The sequence below is a fragment of the Corythoichthys intestinalis genome, chromosome 6, assembly GCF_030265065.1.
Source record: "Corythoichthys intestinalis isolate RoL2023-P3 chromosome 6, ASM3026506v1, whole genome shotgun sequence".
NCBI lineage: Eukaryota > Metazoa > Chordata > Actinopteri > Syngnathiformes > Syngnathidae > Corythoichthys > Corythoichthys intestinalis.
The window spans coordinates 7,473,780-7,498,545 of record NC_080400.1 but is presented as its reverse complement, the minus strand read 5'-3'; the positions used below and the strand labels follow the sequence as shown (position 1 = coordinate 7,498,545).

At 38.2% G+C, this 24,766-nt stretch overlaps 1 protein-coding gene across 1 annotated transcript in view; it reads left to right on the top strand.

Moving 5' to 3' along the window:
• The window catches only part of LOC130917268 (transcriptional coactivator YAP1), a 96,403-nt gene extending 81,808 nt beyond the window's left edge, over positions 1 to 14,595 (top strand). The window contains exons 6-8 of the mRNA XM_057838507.1: positions 4,071 to 4,198; positions 4,557 to 4,669; positions 12,534 to 14,595. Of these exons, the coding sequence (XP_057694490.1) occupies positions 4,071 to 4,198; positions 4,557 to 4,669; positions 12,534 to 12,769 (477 nt within the window). The 3' untranslated portion in view covers positions 12,770 to 14,595. The remainder of the gene's footprint in view (positions 1 to 4,070; positions 4,199 to 4,556; positions 4,670 to 12,533) is intronic.
• The last annotated feature ends 10,171 nt before the right edge of the window (positions 14,596 to 24,766 follow it).

Below are 24,766 nucleotides of genomic sequence, written 5' to 3'. Positions count from 1 at the left end.
ATAATGGAAAAAAATATGAACAGGTATTTATTACACAGTGATCCCTCGTTTTTTGCGGTTAATGGGGAACAGAACTTGCTGCAATAAGTGAAACGCCTCGAAGTAGTGCCCCCCCACCCAAAAAATATACTGTATACATATATATGTGTTTATATATATATATATACGTTTTTTTCTCCACCCCCCCAAAGTATAATTAAAAAAGTGTTTATTTTAATAAACGTTTTTTAAGCACTTCAAATGTAATAATTATAAGTTTCAAACATGCTACTCTCCCACAGAATTATTTTTAAACAAGAATAATGTATAAAAATGCTCGTCTTTATTAAATGTTTCATTGAGTAAGTCCACTCAACTCTGCTCCATCTCACTAAGACACAGTGAGTTGCAACAGCAACTGTTTAACAAGTTAGACGATGATTGACGCATGCAGCACTTTGATGCTGAGGCTTCCAGGGATCTGTTGCAAGATGAAACAGAAGACGTCCAGTGCATTTCCTGAACAACAAAGAGCAGGGAGAGGGAGGGAGGTAGAGTGAGACTACGCGATCGGCCGGGACAGCTCATTTGTATACTTTTTTTTTATTGAAAAAAATCCGCACTGGATTGACAGCGCGAAGTTTGAAGCACGAAGTAGCGAGGGATCACTGTATTTTTATTTCATAGTCTTAACCTCATTTGCTGGCATCAGTGTTGTTAATAACTGCGTTAGAGTATAACGACATTGCTAACAGCGTTATTTTTCTCAGTTGTGAATAATCTAATTACCGTATTGGCCCGAATATAAGACAGTGTTTTTTTTTAAAAAGTGGGGGTCATCTTATATTCGCGGTCTAGACGTTATACCCATTCACAATGCTAGATGGCGCCAGGTATCATTGAAGCAATGTTCTGTAATGACAGATCTCAGCTTCTGTCAAGTTTAACCAGTTTGCATTATTTTATTGCAATGTTTTTCCTTATTCAGATTTGTTTCAAGACTACAGTTACAGTTACAGGGTACCCGCGGGTTATTAAAAGTATTAAAAAAACATTGAATTAAGTTTTCCATTATTAAAGGTATTAAAAGTATTGAATTAGCTGTCGTAAGTCTGGAATTTTTTCACCGTGGTTTTCATTTTCAAGAACATCTCAGTGCAACCTAAATTATATCTGTGACGATGTTTTTTTTTTTTTTTATCCATAACGAAGATGACGAGTAGAATTTTTACGATGCACTGCTCCTCGTGCGTGCGCGCCGTTAGGATCATTAGCATCGACATCACAACAGCAGGCAATCGCACAATGCTGTGTGCTAACGCAAGGAACTGCTCAGATGCCTTAGTTGTTATGTTCGACGAAAGCCTCAACAAGACAACCAAGTCCAAACAGTTGGACCAGCATGTGTGGTATTGGATTGGCGACCAAGTCGCATCCAGATACTTTGGGTCGCAGTTTATGGGTCATGCGAAGGCAGTGGACCTGCTTAACATTTCAAAGTAAGTTGCCTTTTTCTCCAATTAAAATGTGTTAGATGCAATAATGTATTTCTGCACGGTTTGCCTTTCGAATGAATGTGAATTTCGCAGTTTTAACTCAAGAGTTAGCCATGTTTAATGGGGTATCGGCAGGTGCACTAGCCTTAGCATGGATAAACCGGAGTCGTAGATTCACCATCACTCTCAGATACACAACACGGTTGACACTGTCTATTATTGGAACGAGTACGGGGTAACGTTGATCTGAATAAAATGGCATGGTGATAGGCAAATTATAATGTAGGTGATAGTAAAACACCTCCTGGTATATTTAAATGTTTTTCTTGATTAAATAAGAGTGGATTTTCTCTATCTGATTAAAAGAAATGTCTTCAATAGCTAACAAAGATTAACATGTGTTTTGTATACTTCTTGTAATGTGATTAGAAAAAAACGATTACCAAGGGAAATGGTCATGTGTAGCTTTTTTATTTTGTGGTAATTAATTGTAAACTACTGCCATTTAGTGGCTGTTTTTTTAACTTTCACTGCCAATTGCAAGCAGTTCACAGTTAAGGTGGCCAACTTGACAATCACCTTACCTACCACCTTGACTAGGTCCTCTTAAAAGGGAAACCTGTTGTATTGCAAATGTAATTTCTGAAGTTGCTTTACAATAATAGTGTAAAATCTATTTTATCCTGGGGAAAAAAAATTCTGACAGACCTTATATTTAAATGTTTTAATTGTATCTTCAATAAATGTGCATTCTTTTGTCAAACACACTTAGTAAGTGAGGTTAAATTTGATGTTTAGTGCTTTATTTTTTTAACTATTCAATATTATCTAAATAATGGGTGCGAGAAAAGTATTAATTTTCAGTTGAAATGGCATTAAAAAAGGTCTTAAAAGTCTTGAATTTAGATTTATCAATCCTGGGGGGACCTTGAGTTAGACTTCACTTTGATGGTTAATGGAGTTATTGCAATTTTATTGTTTTATCAAAATAGATTGGTTTATTTACATTTCAAAAACCAGAAGCCATTTATTTACGAATGTGATTGCACTTTAGTTTACATATTTAAATGTTCAGATATTATTATTTGAATGAGGCAAAATAACATGCTTTTTCTCTCAAATATATTCTTATAATCATTTGTTTCAGATGTACTGTAATTATTTTCTGTATAAAAATTAATTTGGTGTTCAATAAGTCTTTTTTCAAACTTGAGTCTTGAAAAAGAGGGGGTCGTCTTATAATCAGGGTCGTCTTATATTCAGGCCAATACAGTAATTACTTTTCCCATATTTGCAACGCAGTTACCGTTACAGAGGATGTGAAGGCGTGCGTTACTACAATTTGGTTGAATAACGAGAGATGTTTAAGAGACACGTAGAGAGCAGAGCGGGACCGGGGTGGAGGGAAGGGGGTTGTGACGCCATTGCTAACGCGGTGCTAGGTGGCTCGGAGTGTTAGTTTTTGTTTTTATTTGGTCGTGGCATTCAGGTGGGTACAGTTAATTGACGATAATGGACTGTTTTTCTCTTCAGTATGGATTATCATCACAAAGTGGGAGTTGTTTTTGTAGATGCTACAATAAAATAATAATTTGTTATCGGTACACACAAGTGACGGTTCAGTGTACCTCGTTAAGGGGTTCACGGTTTGGTGCGGGCTCAGTACAACAGCAAAAACAAAAAAGGCTTTTTTTTTCTCACAGCAGTTGAAAGTTTGTATGCCATTATACTCTTAAACAGGTGAAATTAAAAAAAAAATTAAAAAAAAAAAAGTAAAACGGGTAATCTATGTTTTTTTTCTTTGGAATGAAAAAGACAGTTCAATTCAATCAGTTAATATAAACATATTTGATGTGAAAGACGTTATAGAATGGATCATGTAATAACGTGTAGAACATGAAAAGTAATGTCAATTATTTTGCCGAGTAACTAATTACTCTTACGTTAAGATAAATAACTCAATTACTTTTTAGGAGAAATCATTTATAACTGTAACTAATTACTTTTTTTAAAGTAAGATTAACAACACTGGCTGGCATTGACAAAGATAGACGTCCAGTTCATTTACAGTAGGAGGACTTGCTGTGAATACTCATGTTTCAGTGCTGTTGCAGGCCTCCACACTGCTCCTAAATGGGGGCATTTCACCTCTTAACTTTGACATAAAACAAGTAAATTTGTCATCGACTTGCACCTGTGCAAATAGGACTTTTGCCGATTTTTTTTTTTTTTAACATTATTTTTCTTGAATTTTTTCATGGCTGACAAACTTATACTCCACACTTAAGCCTAATTGTTGGCAGCAATGCGCAAATAGGTTGCTAAAGCATTGCATTTATCAGTAATAGAGTAAAAATGAGTGGAAATGAAAATGTTGACATTTCCTGCCAGCCTCAACCAGTCAAAATGGATTGGATGTCACGCGCTGTCAATGGCAGCCAATTAGTTAAATTAGTACTCTATAATGGGTTAATGAAGCATACTGTGACCTCTAAAAATATCACTACGATCACCCCAATATTTAGGATTTTATGAAGTTGGCAAAAATGGCACAGAAGCGTCTCATTCATAATTGTTGGTCTTTGGGGTCCACAGGAGCTCGCTCTGAGGAACCAGCTTCCCACCAGCATGGAGCAGGATGGTGGCACCAACCCCGTGTCCTCCCCGATGGCCCAGGACGCCCGCACCATGACCGCCAACAGTTCAGACCCATTCCTCAACAGGTTGGTTGGGAAACTGCTTAACCTTTTGTGTGGGATTCCATCGCGTGAGTACAGCGAAAGACCGAGTATGAAACTGGCTGGGAGCACAAGGTCCAGTCAGTAGACGGGCTGAGCTAATCTCCCCCCCACCCCGCCCACCGGCACCGCTCCCCAACCCCCAATGCTCACAATAGCCTCATTCATGTCGTCTCTGCTGAACTCTGCCTACATATTTTTCCTCTGCTAATTAGAGCAGCCTCTCTTCTTTGTCCCTCTCTTTTCCGTGGTTTTCCCCCGCCGCATCCGATAACGCTAGAATTAAAGCGTCCACATCGTACGTTTAGCAGCGGCCTGATGGTTTCCTGTTTGTATCCCACAGCGGGACGTACCACTCCAGGGACGAGAGCACAGACAGCGGCTTGAGCATGAGCAGCTACAGCGTCCCTCGTACTCCCGATGACTTCCTTAACAGCGTCGACGAGATGGACACAGGTAAGGATGCGGGATGCAAGCTGACGCGGTGGCTACGATGTGTAATTGCTATGCTCGCAACAAAAAAAGATGGACTCAACTGTAGGGGTGTGACAAAATATCGAAATGGCGATATATCGTGATACTTTGTATCCCAAAAGGTTACGTAAGATGCTGAAGATGTCCTAGAAGGTCTAATTACGCAATGTTGCGGCCATGAAGCAAGGCAGTTGTCACCCTCACCCTCTTTAACACTTTGTAACACTTAAACATTAACTTAAACAGCCTAGTATAGCAAGCAATAATCATTTCCTGGTTATATCAAATAAGAAAAAATATGGCAATATGTATTATGTATGTATTAGGGATATATGAGCACAAGCAAATATTCAATCAGTCAAGCAAATATTCAATCAACCCTCGATAATTAACTCAACAGGCTTGAAGGACTGCATCCATGTGGTTTGGCAATGCAATACAATACAATTTATTAATGAAAAGTCATCAGGAACATCAAAGAAAGCAGTCTTGCATGCCTCCCAGAGTTCATCAACATTCTTGGGTTTCGTCTTCCACGCTTCCTCTTTCATCCTACCCCAGACATGCTCAGTGATGTTCATGTCTGGTGACTGGGCTGGCCTATCCTGGAGGATCTTGATCTTCTTTGCCTTGAGGAACTTTGAGGTAGAGATTGAAGTATGCGATGGAGCACCATCCTGCTGCAGAATTTGTCCCTTTTCATGGTTAGGAATATGCCTTCAACCCTGCAGACCTCTCAGGGTGCAGACAATTAAAAAAACGTGTGGCATTTGCCAAGGCCCACAGCCTGGAAACAGGATGGACGCTGGAAAAGTGGCAAAAGGTGGATTTTTCAGATGAATCTTCCATTGAATTACACCACAGTCGCCGCAAATATTGCAGGAGACCTACTGGAGCCCGCATAGATCCGAGATTCACTCAGAAAACAGTGAAATTTGGTGGTGGCAAAATCATGGTCTGGGGTTACATCCAGTATGGGGGTGTGCAAGAGATCTGCAGGGTGGAAGGCAAAATAAATAGTCTGAAATATCAACAAATCTTAGCTGCCTCTTACATTCCTAACCATAAAAAGGGACAAATTCTGCAGCAGGGTGGTGCTCAATCGCATACTTATCTCTACCTCAAAGTTCTTCAAGGCAAAGAAGATCAAGATCATCCTGGACTGGCCAGCCCAGTCACCAGACATGAACATCATTGAGCATGTCTGGGGTAGGATAAAGAGGAAGCATGGAAGATGAAACCCAAGCATGTCGATGAACTCTGGGAGGCATGCAAGACTGCTTCCTTTGATGTTCCTGATGACTTCATCAATAAATTGTATGAATCCCTGCCGAAGCCCATGGAAGTCATACAAAATATTAAATTTGGATCTCACAGCACCACTGCTTAATTCGCTTATGTAATGTTACATATTTTTGTATTTGAAGTACATTTTTTGTTCAAGTTTCACACTACTTTCTATAGGCGACAAAACTTTTGTCTTGCCAAAATTTGACCTTTAGGTTTGACCAAAAGGTTATCGATGTCCTCCTGCCAATGATCGAGATAACGTTTTAAAAATGTGTCAATGTCTAAAATAAAAATAAAAATGAACGAACAAGTTGCTACCAAAATCTTCCATCATGATAGTGTCTCAGTTAACTCTAAGGCGGTGCTTGACACCCAATCCATTTAGACTGGGAACTAGAGCTGAAACGAGTACTCGAGCAACTCGAGTAACTCGAGTTTAAAAACTGATCCGAGTAATTTTATTCACCTCGAGTAATCGTTTATTTTGACAGCTCTAAGCATCACGTTTTGCTAGGACTACTTTTAATGCGGGACAACGCGCTGTCACGTGCGGAGAGGAAGAAGGGGAAAAAAAAAACTTACTGCAGCTGGCAGCCGCCACAAACGACGCCGACGTTGACAAATACTAGCCCGCACGATGCTAAGTTGGTAACAGTTAGCGTCTGATGCGTCTCATAAAGATCACATGTATGTTGAACTAGATGCGAAATGACAGACTCGGCCGCGTCTGGGCAGCATTGTTAAACAGCCGCCATCTTAAAGCAGTAGAGCGCTAAGCGCTAATAAAGAGCGCTAAGCGCTAATAAATAAGATTAACGTTACTGTCGCTACTAGCTCACGTAAAGTTAGCCCTGCGGAGGACTAGGTTTCAATTAATTATGACCACTGTCGTTGCGTGGCTAACGTGTCTTACATACAGGCTTTAACATAACATAGCATTGTGGAGTGATGAGGGTGTAAAATAAAAATTTAATCATGCTAACGATCAATTTTAGCTAAATAGTCATTGCTGGATAAAACACCAAGTAGCACTGGTCCCTAATGTGCTCCAGTACAGCCTGTATCATACATTTATTTTAAACACTGCAAAAACTCAAAATCCTATCAGGACTTACAGTTTAGACTAACTTAAAACTTAACTAGAACTTAAAAATGGCTTGACACAAAGAGAAATTCAATTGAAACACGTGGGAAAAAATCCTAACTTTTAAGTGATGTGTGTTATCAAGCGTAACGGCATTTTTAGGTAATATATATATATATATATTTTTTTTTAATAAGATCTAAAAGTTTTTTGAGTGAAAGCAGTGAATTAGTCTTTTTTTTTTCAATTCTAGCTACAATATACATTGAAAATAAAGACATTGATTGACTGAAAATGGTTCAAGATTAGATGAAATGTCTTGTTTTCTCATGTATATTTATAATTGCTCTTCACCTAAAAATATATTTGTTTTATCCGATTACTCGATTAATCGATAGAATTTTCAGTCGATTACTCGATTACTAAAATATTCGATAGCTGCAGCCCTACTGGGAACGTTCGTTCATTCGAAATCAGAGCTTTCACAGTCATTCTGTCCGATTTTCAGGGCATTTATAGGTCACTTGCTGTTTATTTTAGGGCATATACAGGTCATTTTCTGTTGAGTTTGAGTCACTGCCGATTCATTTGGGTGATTCTCAGGTAGGGGTGCACGATATCCATTTTTTGAAACCGATATTGATAACTTCCTGCTCCTCAAAGATGATACCGATATCAATAACCGATAATAAATATATAATTTTAAAATGTAAATTCAGTTTTTGAACCCCTGGAGGTTAAAAAAACTAGTGGTGGATTCAACACAGATTTGCCTTTGACCTAACTAGAGCTGAAACGAATACTCGAGCAACTCGAGTAACTCGAGTTTAAAAACTGATCCGAGTAATTTTATTGACCTCGAGGAATCGTTTAATTTTTCCAGCTCTAAGCATCACGTTTTGCCCGTACTACTTTTAATGCGGGACAACGCGCTGACGTCACGTGCGTAGAGGAAGAAGCAATAAAAAAAAAAAAACTTACTGCAGCCGACAGCCGCTACAAACTACGCCGACGTTGCTAAAAACTACGTCCGCATGATGCTAGTGTGGTAGCAGGTAGTGTCCGATACGTCTCATAGATATCGCATGCATTTAGGACTAGATACGAAATGACAGACTCGGCCGCGTCTGGGCATCAATAGTAAACAGCCGCCATCTTTAAGCAGTACTCAGCGCTAATAAATATAACATTACTGTCACTCGCTCACGTAACGTTAGCCCTTCGGAGGGCTAAGTTTCTATTGATTATGACCAGTGTCGATGCGTGGCTAACGTGTCTTACATACAGGCTTTATTTAATTTGTAAAAACACAGCACTGTAGAGTGATGAGGGTGTAAAATTAAAACATAATAAAGCTAACTGTCAGTTTTAGCTCAGTAGTCATTGCTGAATAAAACACCAAGTAGCACCTGTCCCTAATGTGCTCCAATACAGCAGGTATCATACATTTATTTTGAACACTGCAAAAACTCAAAATCCTATCAGTACTAACAGTTTAGACCAGGGGTGTCCAAACTTTTTGCAAAGGGGGCCAGATTTGGCGTGGTAAAAATGTGGGGGGCCGACCTTGGCTGGCGTCCTTTACGTAGAACAATATAATTAAGCAAAATTTAGCAAGCCATTCAGTGTGTCACATTTGCTTTATTATTTTTTTAAATTAATAATTTCAACAATCTCGCAACTAGCCTTTGCAGCGTTCTCTTTCGACTCTCGGGCTCTTGGGAAATACTACTGCTGTGAAATTAAACTAGCTTCAAGTTGCTTCAATTTCTCGCTGCGTATCTTCCCAGTAATCTTGTCGTACATGTCAGCGTGTCATGTTTGGTAATATCGCCTCACATTGAAATCCTTTAAAAACAGCGACTGTCTCTTTGCAAATGAGGCAAGACACAGTTGTTGCGTATTTTAGTGAAGAAATAGTCCAATTTCCACCTATCCTTGAACCGTCGGCCGTCACAGTCAACTTTTTTTTGTTGATTGTCGCCATTTTAGAAAATTGGAAGTAGAGGGTCACACGGAGTAATGCTGCTTAGCCCTTAAATACCTGCAACATGAAGCAATTATCAGAGAATCCCAAAATTTGAAAAATAAGGTCTTAATGAAACCTTTTTTTTTCTTCAAATTTGTGAAAAGTCAAAATGAATATGTGTAATAAGCGCTCTAATATCTATAACCCATGCTAAATCATGTTTTTTTTCTCATGGAACCTGCAGATGCATTTTTTTTTTCCAAAAAGAAATGTCAAAATTAGTCTGAAAATCATGAAATTTTAGGTGTATCAAATGTGATACATTTGGCAATAAAGGGTTAAAGTGCTGCTGCCTTTTAGTGGGTAAATGAGGAGCAGCATTTCGTGTGTAAGCTACTTCATATGCTGGTTGCAGTACCGCTGACCAATTTATTTAGTCTGTGTGCGGGCCAGATGTTATTGATTTTATGACAGAGGCTGGGGGCCGGATGAAATTTGACCACGGGCCGCATTTGGCCCCCGGGCCGGACTTTGGACATGTCTGGTTTAGACTAACTTAAAACTTAACTTGAACTTAAAAATAGCTTGACACAAATGGAAATTCAATTGAAACACGTGGGAAAAACACATAGCTTTCAAGGGATGTGTCTTATCAAACGTAATTACATTTTTAGGTAAGAAATATTTTTTTTTATAAGATCTAGGAAGTTTTTTGAGTGAAAGCAGTGGGGTTTTTTTCTAGTCACATCTGAGATGCAATTGTTGGCTGTTTTCAACAATGTACATTGAAAATAAAGACATTGATTGACTAAAAATGGTTCAATATTGGATTAAATGTCTTTTTTTCTCATGCATATTTATAATTGCTCTTTACCTAAAAAAAAAAAAATGTTTTGTCCGATTACTCGATTAATCGATAGAATTTTCAGTCGATTACTCGATTACTAAAATATTCGATAGCTGCAGTCCTAATGTGTTACAAATTGCAAGTGAACCGTTCTTCACCGACAATTAAAAAAAATCCCACACAACCGACGCCATGCTTGTTGTTTACCAGCCAACCGTGCTGCACACTGCCGTCACTTAAGCGTTACGTCACAGAAAGCGAGCACTTTGTTGTAAAACTCCCTCTTCCCAAACCACAAACAGTCACTGATACGTTGTACTGGCAAAACAGGAGTGGAAACAAACGCACACATCCCAATCCGTCAACACCGTGCCAAAAATATGATACGTACTAGCATATTATCGGTCCTATTAATAATGTTATTGGATTAATTGGTTTGACATCATAATTCCTATTATCGGAACGATAATTATCGGGCCAATAATTATCTTGTATCTGTATTCCCAGGTCACTTCCTGTTCTGTAACTAAAAAATAAACAGGAAGAGACCCATAAAATACCCCAAAATCAACAGGTATTAACTGAAAATCAACAGGAAAACGACTTTAAATAACCCAAAATGACCTCATTGCCTTGCATTGGCTGCCACTACTGGTCATAGACGTCCAATCCATTTGAACTGGGAGGGTGGGCCGTTGAATCGGGTTGCGGGTCTTACCAAATGCGCTACTGCCCTCCAGTGACCAGTTTTATTGCTTTAAAATTGATTTTCAGCTTTGTGCTTTGGAGCTAAATTGAATCGGAACCAAGTGATGTCTCTTGTTAAAAAAAAACAACAAAAAAAACGTAAAAGACGTATAAATACTTCTTTGGGACACTGAAAGAATTAAAAATGGAACATACATTATTGGCCCGAATACAAGACAGCCCTGACTCAAGTTTGAAAAAAGACTTTTTGAATACCAAATTAATTTTTATACAGAAAAAAATTACAGTACATCTGAAAGAAATGATTATAACAATATATTTGAGAGAAAAAGCATGTTATTTTGCCTCATTCAAATCTTAATATCTGAACATTTAAATATGTAAACTAAAGTGCAATCACCTTCGTAAATGAATGGCTTCTAGTTTTTGAAATGTAAATAAACCAATCTATTTTGATAAAACAACAAAATTGCAATAACTGCATTAAAGAAAAGTGAAGTCTAACTGTTACTATAGTCTTGAACAAATCTGAAAAAGGAAAAACATTGCAATAAAATAATGCAAACTGGTTCAGCTTCAGAGTAGCTGAGATCTGTCATGACAGAACATCGATTCAATGATATCTGGGGCCATCTAGCGTCGTGAATGGGTATAACGTCTAGACCGCGAATATAAGACAACCCCCACTTTTTCAGTCTTATTTCAATGCAAAAAACCACCGTCTTATATTCGGGCCAATAGGGTATTTATACGTTTTTGGGAGCAAATGAGTTAAAAGTAGGGCTGTCAAACGATTAAAATTTTTTAAATTGTGAGTTAATTAGAGTTTGAAAATTAATTAATTGTAATTAATCGCAATTCAAACCATCTTTAAAATATGCCATATTTTTCTGTAAATTATTGTTGGAATGGAAAGCTAAGACACAAGATGGATTTATACATTCAACATACTGTACATAAGTATTGTATTTGTTTATTTTAACGATCAATCAACAAGATGCCATTAACATTATTAACATTCTCTTAAAGCGATCCATGAAGAGAAAAACTTGTAGTTCTTAAAAGATAAATGTTAGTACAAGTTACAGAAATTTTATATTAAAACCCCTCTTAATGTTTTCGTTTTATTAAAATTTGTAAAATTTTCAATCAAAAAAATAAACTAGTAGCTTGCCATTGTTGGTGTCATTACACCATGCTCACTCTCCAAACCCATAAAATCATTTGGACCCAAGCGCCTAGCCTGGTACCCCAGAATCACCGCTGTTCCAGCTATTGAGTCTGGCCACCATTCAGCGGATAAAATTTCCAGGGCGGAGCAAGCCACAGCAAACAGACAGCGGAGTGGACCAATCAGCAACGGGCGGGATGAGGGGACTTGCGCGCGGAAGTAAACATACGAGGAGAGCGGAGTTTATTCAACATGGCTAGCGCGAGACAGACTGTTGTCAATGACTTGTGTCGATGTGTTTTTGGTCATTTAAAACGGATTTTACCGTGGATTGGAACATATTCTCCGCTCTCCTGTTCGCCATCTGTGTTGTTGTGGAGACGACTTCCGACGCGGAAGAGTGACGTTGCTCGTTAAGAACACGTCACGCAAATAAACGAATCCGATTTGTCGATTGATTTTGTACTTGCTCGAGAGGCCGTTAATTGGCTGGGTCCCAGACTATACTCTCAGTGTTTGAAAAACACAGGGAGAAAAGTCTGGCCGTGCCAGGCAACCAAGCGCCAGCAGAGGGCACCAAACAACAAAAAACAGGTAACAAGTAACAAGCGGACATTACACTGCTGTCATTTTAATCTGAGCGGGGTATGTGCGTTAATTGCATCAAATATTTTAACGTGATTAATTTAAAAAATTAATTACCGCCCGTTAACGCGATAATTTTGACAGCCCTAAGAGAGTAATTTCTTAACGGTTGGGCTTTTTTGGTCCTTGCAGGGGACCCGCTCCCGACCTCCATGGGCACGCAGCCCAGCCGCTTCCCCGACTACCTGGACGCCATTCCGGGCACAGACGTGGACCTTGGCACCCTGGAGGGCGAGAGCATGGCAGTGGAAGGCGAGGAGTTGATGCCCAGCCTGCAGGAGGCGCTGAGCTCCGACATCATCAACGACATGGAGTCGGTGCTGGCGGCCACCAAGATCGACAAGGAGAGCTTCCTCACGTGGTTATAGAGGGGGGAGCCCGTCTTCCTCCTCTTTCCATGCTTTCGACACGAGACATTTCAGCGAGCCTGTCTGGACTTTCCCGTTTTCTATGGCAGTATTCTTCTCGTCTCTTACCGTCTCTTCACTCTTTTGACTTGTCTGCGTCTTCAAGGCTGGCCCATGAGCAGACAGTTACGCAAAGGGTCCCCCGAAACTCCATCTCGGGCTCTCCTGAGGTTAGCTTTACCTTCTGCCTTTTAGTTTGGAACCAAAAATGATGTATTTGACAAACAATACGGATTTGGAGTCAAGGTATCAGGAGGCCACCGTGTTAGGACAGGTGAAGGTTTTTCGTGGGGGAGTTAGCAAAGCCCGACCACATCGCTGCTTGGCTGTGCCAGCGTGTCTAAGTTAAACTTTTTCTTCTTGTTGTCGTTAGATCAAGTGCCTTCAGCTTTTGTTTTAAGAACGCGAGCAACACGAACAACTTTCTTCACTTTCTCATGTTCTTAAGTTGATTTATAAACGCATTTTAACGGGATGTAGGGATTTTTTTAGCGTCCGTATCGCAGTCTTACCGGCTTTTATCCCTAGTTTAGTATTCTTTGACCTTTTTTTAGACAACAAAATGTGTTTTGATAGCTGAGATTCTTATTATTGTTTGCTTCTTTTTTCTTTTTGACTTTACCACATGAAGAAAAACATTGATGATTGGCTTTTGGCGCCACGCCTCATTGTTTAAACGCAACGATTACAAGCTCATGTCTTTCCACGATAAGTATTCCTTAACTTAACCAAAAGAAAACGTGAATAAAAAAAGAAATTCATAGTCGGAATGATGCGAAAAGATGTTTTAGGGCAGCTCGGACGTGTCGGAGCAGGTTTGAGTCATGTCGAAGGTTGAGGTCTGTTCGAGGGCAGCCGAGGTTCGCCGTTTTTCTTTTTTTGGGAGGAATAATTAAGAAACAATCAGTTATGATCTCAGTCAGGATTGTTGTGGCAGATTCCAAAGATGTTGTTGTTTGTAATGACAGTTACTTTGCTTCCAGTTTCACAGTGATTTGTTAATCAGCCTGTGTATGAACAAAATGTATCATAAGCTAGCGAGAAGAAGAAAAAACAAATGGTAGTGGGTTTACCGGAGAGATTTCTTTTCTTTCTTTTTAGTTTTCAGACAGTGACGGGCGTTTTGAGTGACTAACTCTGACATTTTTAAGGATTTTGTGATTTTTTTTTTAGTTTTCACCGTGTTTCTGATGTTTACGCCACGTCTTTGCGCAGATTTGAGCTCTAACCTTAAGTATCCTTTGGTAGCATTAACTTTGGAACTTGATGGAACAATTTTATATCGAGCAAAGAACTTTTTTTTATATATATATATTTACACACCTTGTGAGAACCTCCTTTCTAGAATTGAATTTACTGTTCGGTTAAATCGATGAATTATAAGATGGACAACAGTGTTGGTTAGAACAATGCAATAACAACAACAACAAAAAGTACACTACAAGTGCTTGTATTGCACGGCTACGCTTTTCAGTTTGGATGCAACTCGGCGTTGGTTTTATGCTTCATTTAGCGCAGAACTGTCATCACGTAAATTAGTTTGACTGTCGTTGTAGCCGTAGAATTAATTACACCAAGTAAGAACAAAAAAATTTGGTATTTAGAATTTTCTAAATGCGCACGGAATTAATATTCAACGATGATCTGTTTTTTTTTTTGTTTTTGTTTTTTGGTAGATATGTGCATGTGTTTTAGAACCATAAAATCTGTTACATTATAAATATATATATAAATATATATCTCTTCATATACAAACGTTTAAATTGGCTTGAAATAAAGTATATACTTTGTGGTAATACTTTCTTTGTGTGTAGTTCTCATTTATACTTACAGTGGTATGAAAAAGTATCTGAACCCTTTGGAATTCCTCACATTTCTGCATGAAATCACCATCAAATGTGATCTGATCTTTGTCAAAATCACACAGATGTAAAAACTGTGTCTGCCTTAACTAAAACCACCCAAACATTTATAAGTTTTCATATTTTAATGAGGAAATAGCATTGAAACAATGAGAGAAGGGGGAAATGCGTAAATAAGTGAACCCTCTGCCTTGAGAGACTTAAAGAGCAATTGAAACCAATTTATACCAAACGATTTAACTCAGCTGTGTACCCAATCACTGATGAGTGGTTTAAAGCTGCCCTGCTCACTATAAAACACACACCTGGTAAGAATTGAAGGGGCCGTTTACATGTTGACTCTCCGAGAATATGAAAAATTTCAAACTTGTATTTGCATTTGCTTCTCAATTCGAACAATGCCGCAATTCCGCATGAAAACGATGTAGTACTCATGCCGGGCCCTAGGGGGCAGTGCAGATTTACAGGGCGACAGAGAATGATGCACTTTGACCCCACCAAGCTCCCTCAGCGGAAAAAATATGCCCGCCCACTCGAAGCAATGGCATTTTTTTTGTCCAAAAAAGCTCAAAAATTGAAACATTCAACATATCTAATTTAAAAATATTATTAAAACAGTAAATTAAAGCCAACATTACGCCATGTTTGCTGTTTTTAATGTTTAGTAACACCGCTGCGCATGCCCAATGTGACGTGTATGAGTGCTGACGTTAACGACGCGGTCTCGCGCCGCAGGAGCTTTTGATATGCATGCCGAGAGAGCCCCCCCTCAATCCCCCGCAATCGGATTCTTCCACTTTGGAGGCAGGATTCTGAATTTTTCGTCTTCGCCGACACCATATGCATGCGAGGCGAGTCTGCCACACAGTCATTGCATCTTTGTGTCGCAGAGTCGCCATGTAAACTGCCTCGAAGATTTGTCTGATGCGCATTACGACTCTGTCAGAAGCGCTGTCTGAAGACCTGCGATCAAGGATTGTTGATTTGTATAAAGCTTGGAAAGAATACAAAACCATCTCAAAAAGTCTGGATGTTCATCAATTAACAGTCAGAGAAGTTGTCTACAATGGAGAGAGTTTGGCACTGTTGCTTCTCTCCCACGGAGTGGCCGTCCACCAAAGATGAAAGCAGGAGTCGGCAACCCAAAATACTGAGAGAGCCATATTGAACCAAAAAACAAAATATGTCTAGAGGCACAAAAAGTAAAATCCATGGCAACACATGCTGTATGTATCCTTATTAGCCTACTATCAAGACGACTACTCGTAAGTTGGCGACAAAACCATAATTAGCCTTCATGATTAAATGTTTATTTTCCCTGCAGTGCATCCAGAGGTGGGTAGAAAAGTATTTGGTGAAAAGAATGCTCAAGTAATGAGCATAAGCGGATTTTAAGGGGGGCAGCCCCCCCGGTGGCCGAGAAGTGTCATTGCATGTAATTGACTTTCTTATATGTATATATACGTATACAGTGGGGAGAACAAGTATTTGATACTGCCAATGGGTTTTCCCATTGACTGTGTATCAAATACTTGTTCTCCCCACTGTATATATATATATATATATATATATATATATATATATATATGTGTATGTATGTATGTATATGCATATATGTATATGTATGTATATGTATGTATATATGTGTATGTGTGTATATATATATATGTGTGTGTGTGTGTGTATATGTATTAGGGCTGTCAAAATTATCGCGTTAACGCGCGGTAATTAATTTTTTAAATTAATCACGTTAAAATATTTGACGCAATTAACGCACATGTCCCGCTCAGACAGTATTCTGCCTTTTGGTAAGTTTTACAGCAAGGCTTTTTGTGCTGTCCAACAGCGAACTCTTGTGGTCGCTTTGCGCCATGGTTTATTGTTTTCTTGCCAGTTCAATTTGGCTGCACGACGTCTCGGGCTGACGCCTACGTTGTAATGTTGTGCTTATATGATCCTTGGACAAGATTTGTCCGTAAGTATGGTTGTTGTAAAGAATGTACATATTATGTTAGTAAGCGAAATGTTATATTTTTTGTATGAGACGCTTTTTGTTTATGTTTAGTGAACCTGTATAGCGTGCTAAGCTAACGTTGTTGCTAATGCAATGCTTGTGTACTTTTTTTTTTGTAGTTTTACGACGGTCTAAAGAGGACAATGGTTTGAGGCCATTTTATTAATAAATTAGATGAAAAAGGAAGAAGTCTGATTATTAAGGCGTCTTTCACTAGCTGTCTCGCTTTGGAAAAAGTAGACTCTTCGGAGTGAGGACAGCATAGACAGATTTAAATTACAGTAGAGTGAAATGCCCACTACAGTCTTTATGTACCGTATGTTGAATGTATATATCCATCTTGTGTCTTATCTTTCCATTCCAACAATTTATTTTACAGAATATATATATAATTTACAGAAAAATATGGCATATTTTATAGATGGTTTGAATTGTGATTAATTGCGATTAATTACGATTAATTTATTTTTAAGCTGTGATTAACTCGATTAAAAATTTTAATCGTTTGACAGCCCTAGTATGTATATATATAGTATATATATATATATATATATATGTGTTTGTATATGTATATATATGTATATGTATGTATATTTATGTATATGTATATATACAGGACACCTGCCTAAAACTTTTGCACAGTACTGTAGATATATATATATATATATATATATATACGTCATTCAAGAAAAGTTTAGGGCAAGTGCCAATTTTTGGTTATAAAAAAAATATATACAGTATATATATGTGTGTATATATATGTATGTGTATATATATGTATACGTAGTATATACATACAGTATATATACAGTACTGTGCAAAGGTTTTAGGCACGTGTCCTGCCTAAAACTTTTGCACAGTACTGTATGTATATGTGTATATATGTATATGTATATATAAATTGTAAAGCAATAAAACTGCAACAAAAATGAATGAAATCAACAAAAAAACATTTTTATAATGGGTCAAAAATATTTTTCGAGCACCTGAGACAGTCATTTGCTTTGCATATAATTTAAAAAAATATATACAGTATATCAGAGAGAAAAAAAATATTTAAAAACATTTTTTTTTTTTTTGTTTGAATTTTTTTTTTTCTGGATTGGATATTTACACGAGAAGATATTTACCGGTAACACTTTATTTGGCAGCGGCATCATAAGACCAAATGAAACCCCATGAAGAAGTTTCATGAAGCCATCACTGCTCCCTTGGGGGAGACAGTCAACCTATGCTGCCACCTGCTGTCAACACTGTTATCGTTCAACATACCTCCTAGCATGCATTGCAGCATACGGACAAAATTCATGTTCTGTGCTAATTACTTCTTCAGTTACTGTTCCGGTTGTTGCATTAATCGCTAGTTATGGTATTTGGTAACACTTGATTTAAAAGTGGTGCCATAAGACTGTCATAAAACAATCATAATTATGACATGACACTGACATGAATGCTTATAACAGATGTCATTTGTTGTCATGTGGGACATTACTTCACTTTTGAATGGGTGTAAAAGATCCAATCTGGACATAAATGGATTTAGTGACATAATTTGCCAGTTAACACTTCATGAGATCTGTCATAAGCATTTAGTATTGCCCATGATATTGTCATGTCATAGTTATGACTGTCTGATGACGCTGCGGTCAAATAAAGTGTTACATGTAACATGTAACATGTAATATGTATATTAACCCAAATAAATCAACAAATAAACTGCATTGGACTATAAGCCTCAGGATTCAAAATTAAGGGAAAAAAGTAGTGGCTTTAGTTCCGTCATTTTCGGACTACAAGTCAAAACCCAGACATTATTTGACTTTGCTTCCTGTCGACGGCGGTTCATAAAATGTTAGAATTTGCTGACCTCCAGTGGTGAAAGGAAAAACCAATTGCTACTTCTGGGTCGCACATGACTTTCTCACCTTTACTGTATATAAAAAGAAATCATTCAAATAAGTATTCTATTGTGAAAATACACATGGAAAGTTATTTAAAAAGCATTCATCTGTAGATATCGCCGCTGATGGATATGCGTATGGATAAAACCTTGAGAGAAAAAGCAAGTCTACATAATTCCTCATATTTAACCCTTTAATGCCAGCAATAATCAGAGAATCCCAAAATTTGAAAAATAAGGTCCTAATGAAACCTTTTTTTCAAATTTGTAAAAAGAAAAGTCAAAATGAATATGTGTAATAAGCGCTCAGATATCTATAACCCTTGCTAAATCCTGTTTGTTTTTCTCATGGAACCTGCAGATGCATGTGTTGACTTGCGTCCATCATTTTATTTTTCAAAAAGAAATGTCAAAATTCTGAATTAGTCTTAAAATCATGAAATTTTAGGTGTATCAAATGTGATACATTTGGCAATATAGGGTTAAAAGATAATTTCACTGAAATCCAGATATTTTTTTAGACATTGAGTGATAATGTTTTTTTTTTTTAAAGGGAAAAAAAAATCATGCTATAAAAATACTGGCACTGTAAAACTGTTCGTGAAAAAGAAATGGACAAAAATTAGTCAAATGTATTTATTCAATGTATTATAGCTAGCATCTCGTTAATATCCCAATATTTATTAAATATAAGATGGAAAATGGGGTATATCATTGAAATTCTCTTAAAAACGCACACATATTGAAAAATAAATGTTAAAAAAAAAAAAAAAAAAATCGTATTGTGATTGAATTATTTACGCAACACCACAGAACCGTTTTCACAGTGTGAACTTTTTTGTTTTGCTAAATCCTATCAACCGTTTTCACCATGACGTCGCATGTACTTCCAGGTGGCAGACACTTCGCTAACTAGAATATGTACGCGTTGCTCTGTTGGTTTGTAACTTTTCCCCAATTCCTATTGGAATGGACCTTTTGCAAAACCACGCCCCCTAATCACAAAAGTCAGACACCGTCGAGCCATAGAGTTGCGTAGGAATACTGTATGGTCGTGACCAGTGTTGGGAATAACACCGCTACATAACGGTGTTATTTTTTTCAGTAACGGGGTAATCTAACTAATTTTTTTTTCCGCCGTTACAACGCCGTTACCGTTACTGACGGTCAAAAGCGGTGCTTTACTTGCTTTGAATACATTTGAGAAACTACCAGCCATAGCGAATCTACTCTGCTCTGTTTATTTGTCATCCAAGACTTGGGGTGCGTTCAGGTTCATGGCAATGAAAATAGTAAACACTAGGGCTGTCAAAATTATCGCGTTAATGGGTGGTAATTAATTTTCTAAATTAATCACGTTAAAATATTTGACGCAATTAACGCACATGCCCCACTCAGATTAAAATGACAGCAGTGTAATGTCCGCTTGTTACTTGTTTTTTGTTGTTTGGCACCCTCTGCTGGCGCTTGGGTCCGAATGATTTTATAGGTTTGGGGAGAAGCATAGTGTAATGACATCAACAATGCCGAGCTACTAGATTATTTTTTGATTGAAAATTTTACAAATTTTAATAAAACGATAACATTAAGAGGGGTTTTAATATAAAATTTCTATAACTTGTACTAACATTTATCTTTTAAGAACTACAAGTTTTTCTATCCATGGATCGCTTTAAGAGAACGTTAATAATGTTAATGCCATCTTGTTGATTTATTGTTATAATAAACAAATATAGTACTTATATACCGTATGTTGAATGTACAGTGCCTTGCAAAAGTATTCGGCCTCCTTGAATCTTGCAACCTTTCGCCACATTTCAGGCTTCAAACATAAAGATATGAAATTTAATTTTTTTTGTCAAGAATCAACAACAAGTGGGACACAATCGTGAAGTGGAACAACATTTATTGGATAATTTAAACTTTTTTAACAAATGGAAAACTGAAAAGTGGGGCGTGCAATATTATTCGGCCCCTTTACTTTCAGTGCAGCAAACTCACTCCAGAATGCACCTGCTCTGTGATAGTCTCAGGGTTCTGTTTAAAGTGCAGAGAGCATTATGAAAACCAAGGAACACACCAGGCAGGTCCGAGATACTGTTGTGGAGAAGTTTAAAGCCGGATTTGGATAACAAAAGATTTCCCAAGCTTTAAACATCTCAAGGAGCACTGTGCAAGCCATCATATTGAAATGGAAGGAGCATCAGACCACTGCAAATCTACCAAGACCCGGCCGTCCTTCCAAACTTTCTTCTCAAACAAGGAGAAAACTAATCAGAGATGCAGCCAAGAGGCCCATGATCACTCTGGATGAACTGCAGAGATCTACAGCTGAGGTGGGAGAGTCTGTCCGTAGGACAACAATCAGTCGTACACTGCACAAAGCTGGCCTTTATGGAAGAGTGGCAAGAAGAAAGCCATTTCTCAAAGAAAAAAGTCTCGTTTAAAGTTTGCCACAAGCCACCTGCGAGACACACCAAACATGTGGAAGAAGGTGCTCTGGTCAGATGAAACCAAAATTGAACTTTTTGGCCACAATGCAAAACGATATGTTTGGCGTAAAAGCAACACAGCTCTTCAACCTGAACACACCATCCCCACTGTCAAACATGGTGGTGGCAGCATCATGGTTTAGGCCTGCTTTTCTTCAGCAGGGACAGGGAAGATGGTTAAAATTGACGGGAAGATGGATGCAGCCAAATACAGGAACATTCTGGAAGAAAACCTGTTGGTATCTGCACAAGACCTGAGACTGGGACGGAGATTCATCTTCCAACAGGACAATAATCCAAAACATAAAGCCAAATCTACAATGGAATGGTTCAAAAATAAACGTATCCAGGTGTTAGAATGGCCAAGTCAAAGTCCAGACCTGAATCCAATCGAGAATCTGTGGAAAGAGCTGAAGACTGCTGTTCACAAACACTCTCCATCCAACCTCACTGAGCTCGAGCTGTTTTGCAAGGAAGAATGGGCAAGAATGTCAGTCTCTCGATGTGCAAAAGTGATAGAAACATACCCCAAGCGACTTGCAGCTGTAATTGGAGCAAAAGGTGGCGCTACAAAGTATTAACGCAAGGGGGCCGAATAATATTGCACGCCCCACTTTTCAGTTTTTTATTTGTTAAAAAAGTTTAAATTATCCAATAAATTTTGTTCCACTTCACGATTGTGTCCCACTTGTTGTTGATTCTTGACAAAAAATGAAAATTTTATATCTTTATGTTTGTAGCCTGAAATGTGGCGAAAGGTTGCAAGGTTCAAGGGGGCCGAATACTTTTGCAAGGCACTGTATATATCCGTCTTGTGTCTTATCTTTTCATTCCAACAATAATTTACAGAAAAATATGGCATATTTTATAGATGGTTTGAATTGTGATTAATTACGATTAATTAATTTTTAAGCTGTAATTAACTCAATTAAAAATTTTAATCATTTGACAGCCCTAGAAAACACACATAGTCAACCTTTGCAAGAACAATGGAGTTGCCATTTGATACGGTCATAATGTGCAGGTCCTGCACCCATCCGCAGCAAAACTGTTCGTAGCTTTGTAGCGATTTGTAATTTCGGAATCGCTGACGAGTTTAGTAACATACACCGAATGATAAATACAGCAGAATGTCTGTTTCGCGTAATTGTGGAAGCCCGTCGACATCTTTACTCCGTTTGTCTTCGTCTTGCTCGTAAGGATCGACATTGTTCACATCCTTAAGTTTGATCACATATCAATTCTTCGCCTTAGTAACGAGTTTGTCTCTTTATCGAACTAGCAAGTTAAAGTTTACTGTCCCGCGAGCCAGACCTGCTTCCAATATGGCTGCGTTGTTGTCAAATCTCACGTCATCCCCAATTCTGTGACGTAAACGCACGAGCCTAATAGCGCACGTACTTCAGAGCCGGTGTTTTCACATGCAAACCGGAACAGCGCGTGCGGCAAACACACACACGCAAAACAGATGCAGAGGGATATGATGGCAGAGCATTCAGAGGAAAATTTGTCCTTTACGAGCTGGAGATATAAACACTATTTGAAGTTGGTCGAAATTAAAGGAAAGAACGTGCATGTAAAGTGTAATTTACAGTGCCCTCCATAATTATTGGCACCCCTGAAAAAGATGTGTTTTTTAGCTTCTAATAATTTTTTAAATTCAAATAATATGGGACCTTAATGGAAAAAAGAGAAAAATCCAACCTTCAATACAAGTGCATTCATTCAGTGGGGAAAAAAATCCCACATAAAGAAAAAATTATTTGATATCAAATAATGTGTGTCACAATTTTTAGCACCCCTGGTGTTAATACTTTGTACAACCCCCTTTTGCCAACAAAACAAGGTCTGGGGACTGAGATGGCCATGGGAGGAGCTTGATTTTGTGTCTGGTGAACCATTCCTGTGTAGATTTGGCCATATGTTTAGGGTCATTGTCTTGCTGATAGAACCAGTGACGACCCATCTTCAGCTTTCGGGAAGAGGGCAACAGATTTTGATTTAAAATGTCCTGGTGTTTTAAAGCATTCGTGATGCCTTGCACCCTAACAAGGTTCCCAGGGCCTTTGGAAGTGAAACAGCCTCACAGCATCACTGACCCACCCCCATACTTCACAGTGGGTATGAGGTGCTTTACAGCATGCGCATCTTTCGTGGCACGCCAGACCCACTTAGAGTGTTTGTTGCCAAAAAGCTCAATCTTGGTCCCACACAAAAATACACACTGGGACCGTGTGCTTTGGTCAGATGAGACAGACACAAAATCAAGCTCCTCCCATGGCCATCTCAGTCCCCAGACCTTGTTTTGTTGGCAAAAGGGGGTTGTACAAAGTATTAACACCAGGGGTGCTAATAATTGTGACACACATTATTTGATGTCAAATAATTTTTTTTATGTGGGATTTTTTTCCCCACTGAATGAATGCACTTGTATTGAAGGTTGGATTTTTCTCTTTTTTTTCATTAAGGTCCCATATTATTTGAATAAAAAATACATATATTAGAAGCTAAAAAACTAATCTTTTTCAGGGGTGCCAATATTTATGGAGGGCACTGTATGTCCCGGGGCAAAGCTTTTGTCGGTATCTGTGGTAAGCAATTCAAATCTGTTTATTTTTGTTCCACTTCAAGTGTAGGATAAATCTGTTGCTGGTGAGGAGCAATAAATATTACAAGGTTCTATAACACAACTACCGGTCTGTTCTTCTCTATTCAACTGACTGGAATACTGCTCAGAAAATTTCTAATTCTTTGACATACAACAACTTCTTTTTAAAGTAACAAAAATGTTACTTTCCCTGGTAACTAGTTACTTTTACTATAGAGTAATTCAGTTACTAAGTTACTTTTTGGAAGAAGTAGTGAGTAACTATAACTAATTACTTTTTTAAAGTAACGTGCCCAACACTGGTCGTGAATCAAAACATCTTTTTTCGAACTTTAAATGAGCAAAACTCCGATGATTTAACGCTGTGTTACCTGTAATTCCAACACTAGGTACCCTGAAAAATTGGGGGCAGTGTTGTTTTCGTCGACAACGGCGATAACGAAAATATTTCATCGACGAACAGTTTTTTTCTTGACGATGACGTAACAATGACGAGCTAAAAACGTGGCTTGGGAAACTAGAACATAACGAGACCAATGCCAGTTTTTCTCTGACATCGTTTCTGTCATATGTTCACAATGAGTGACATTTTCATATTGTACGTGGAGCAGCTTGGATCGTAGCAGTGTTTGGGTTGTGTCACTCACTCATGTGAGATGTGCTGCGCTTCTCCCTCACTTCCCTAACCAGAGTTTAAACCGAAAGTTCAGGATTTTAAACATTAGGCTTAATAGCTGTTAGCAGGAGTTTAGTTAGTTGGTGGAGTTGATTTCAACAAATTCCATTTCGTTTGCAAGTTATTTTTTAGTTTCAGGGCTCCGGAGTGGCTAAGCTAGCACGAGTCAATGGCACCATTATAGCGTGCCAATAAAAAAACGATCTACCAACAGATCCAACATAGTCAAATAAATTCAAAACACAGATCATTGTTTCATAACACCCATGCGGCCAAAACAATGTCACACCAACCTAACGTAATTCATTTCATTCGCAGGACTTTTTTTTTTTAGATGTGTAATACCACCTCAATAAAGAGGAGTGCTCCGGTCACTTGTTCTCACGCTGCATTCGAGGAAGGTGGG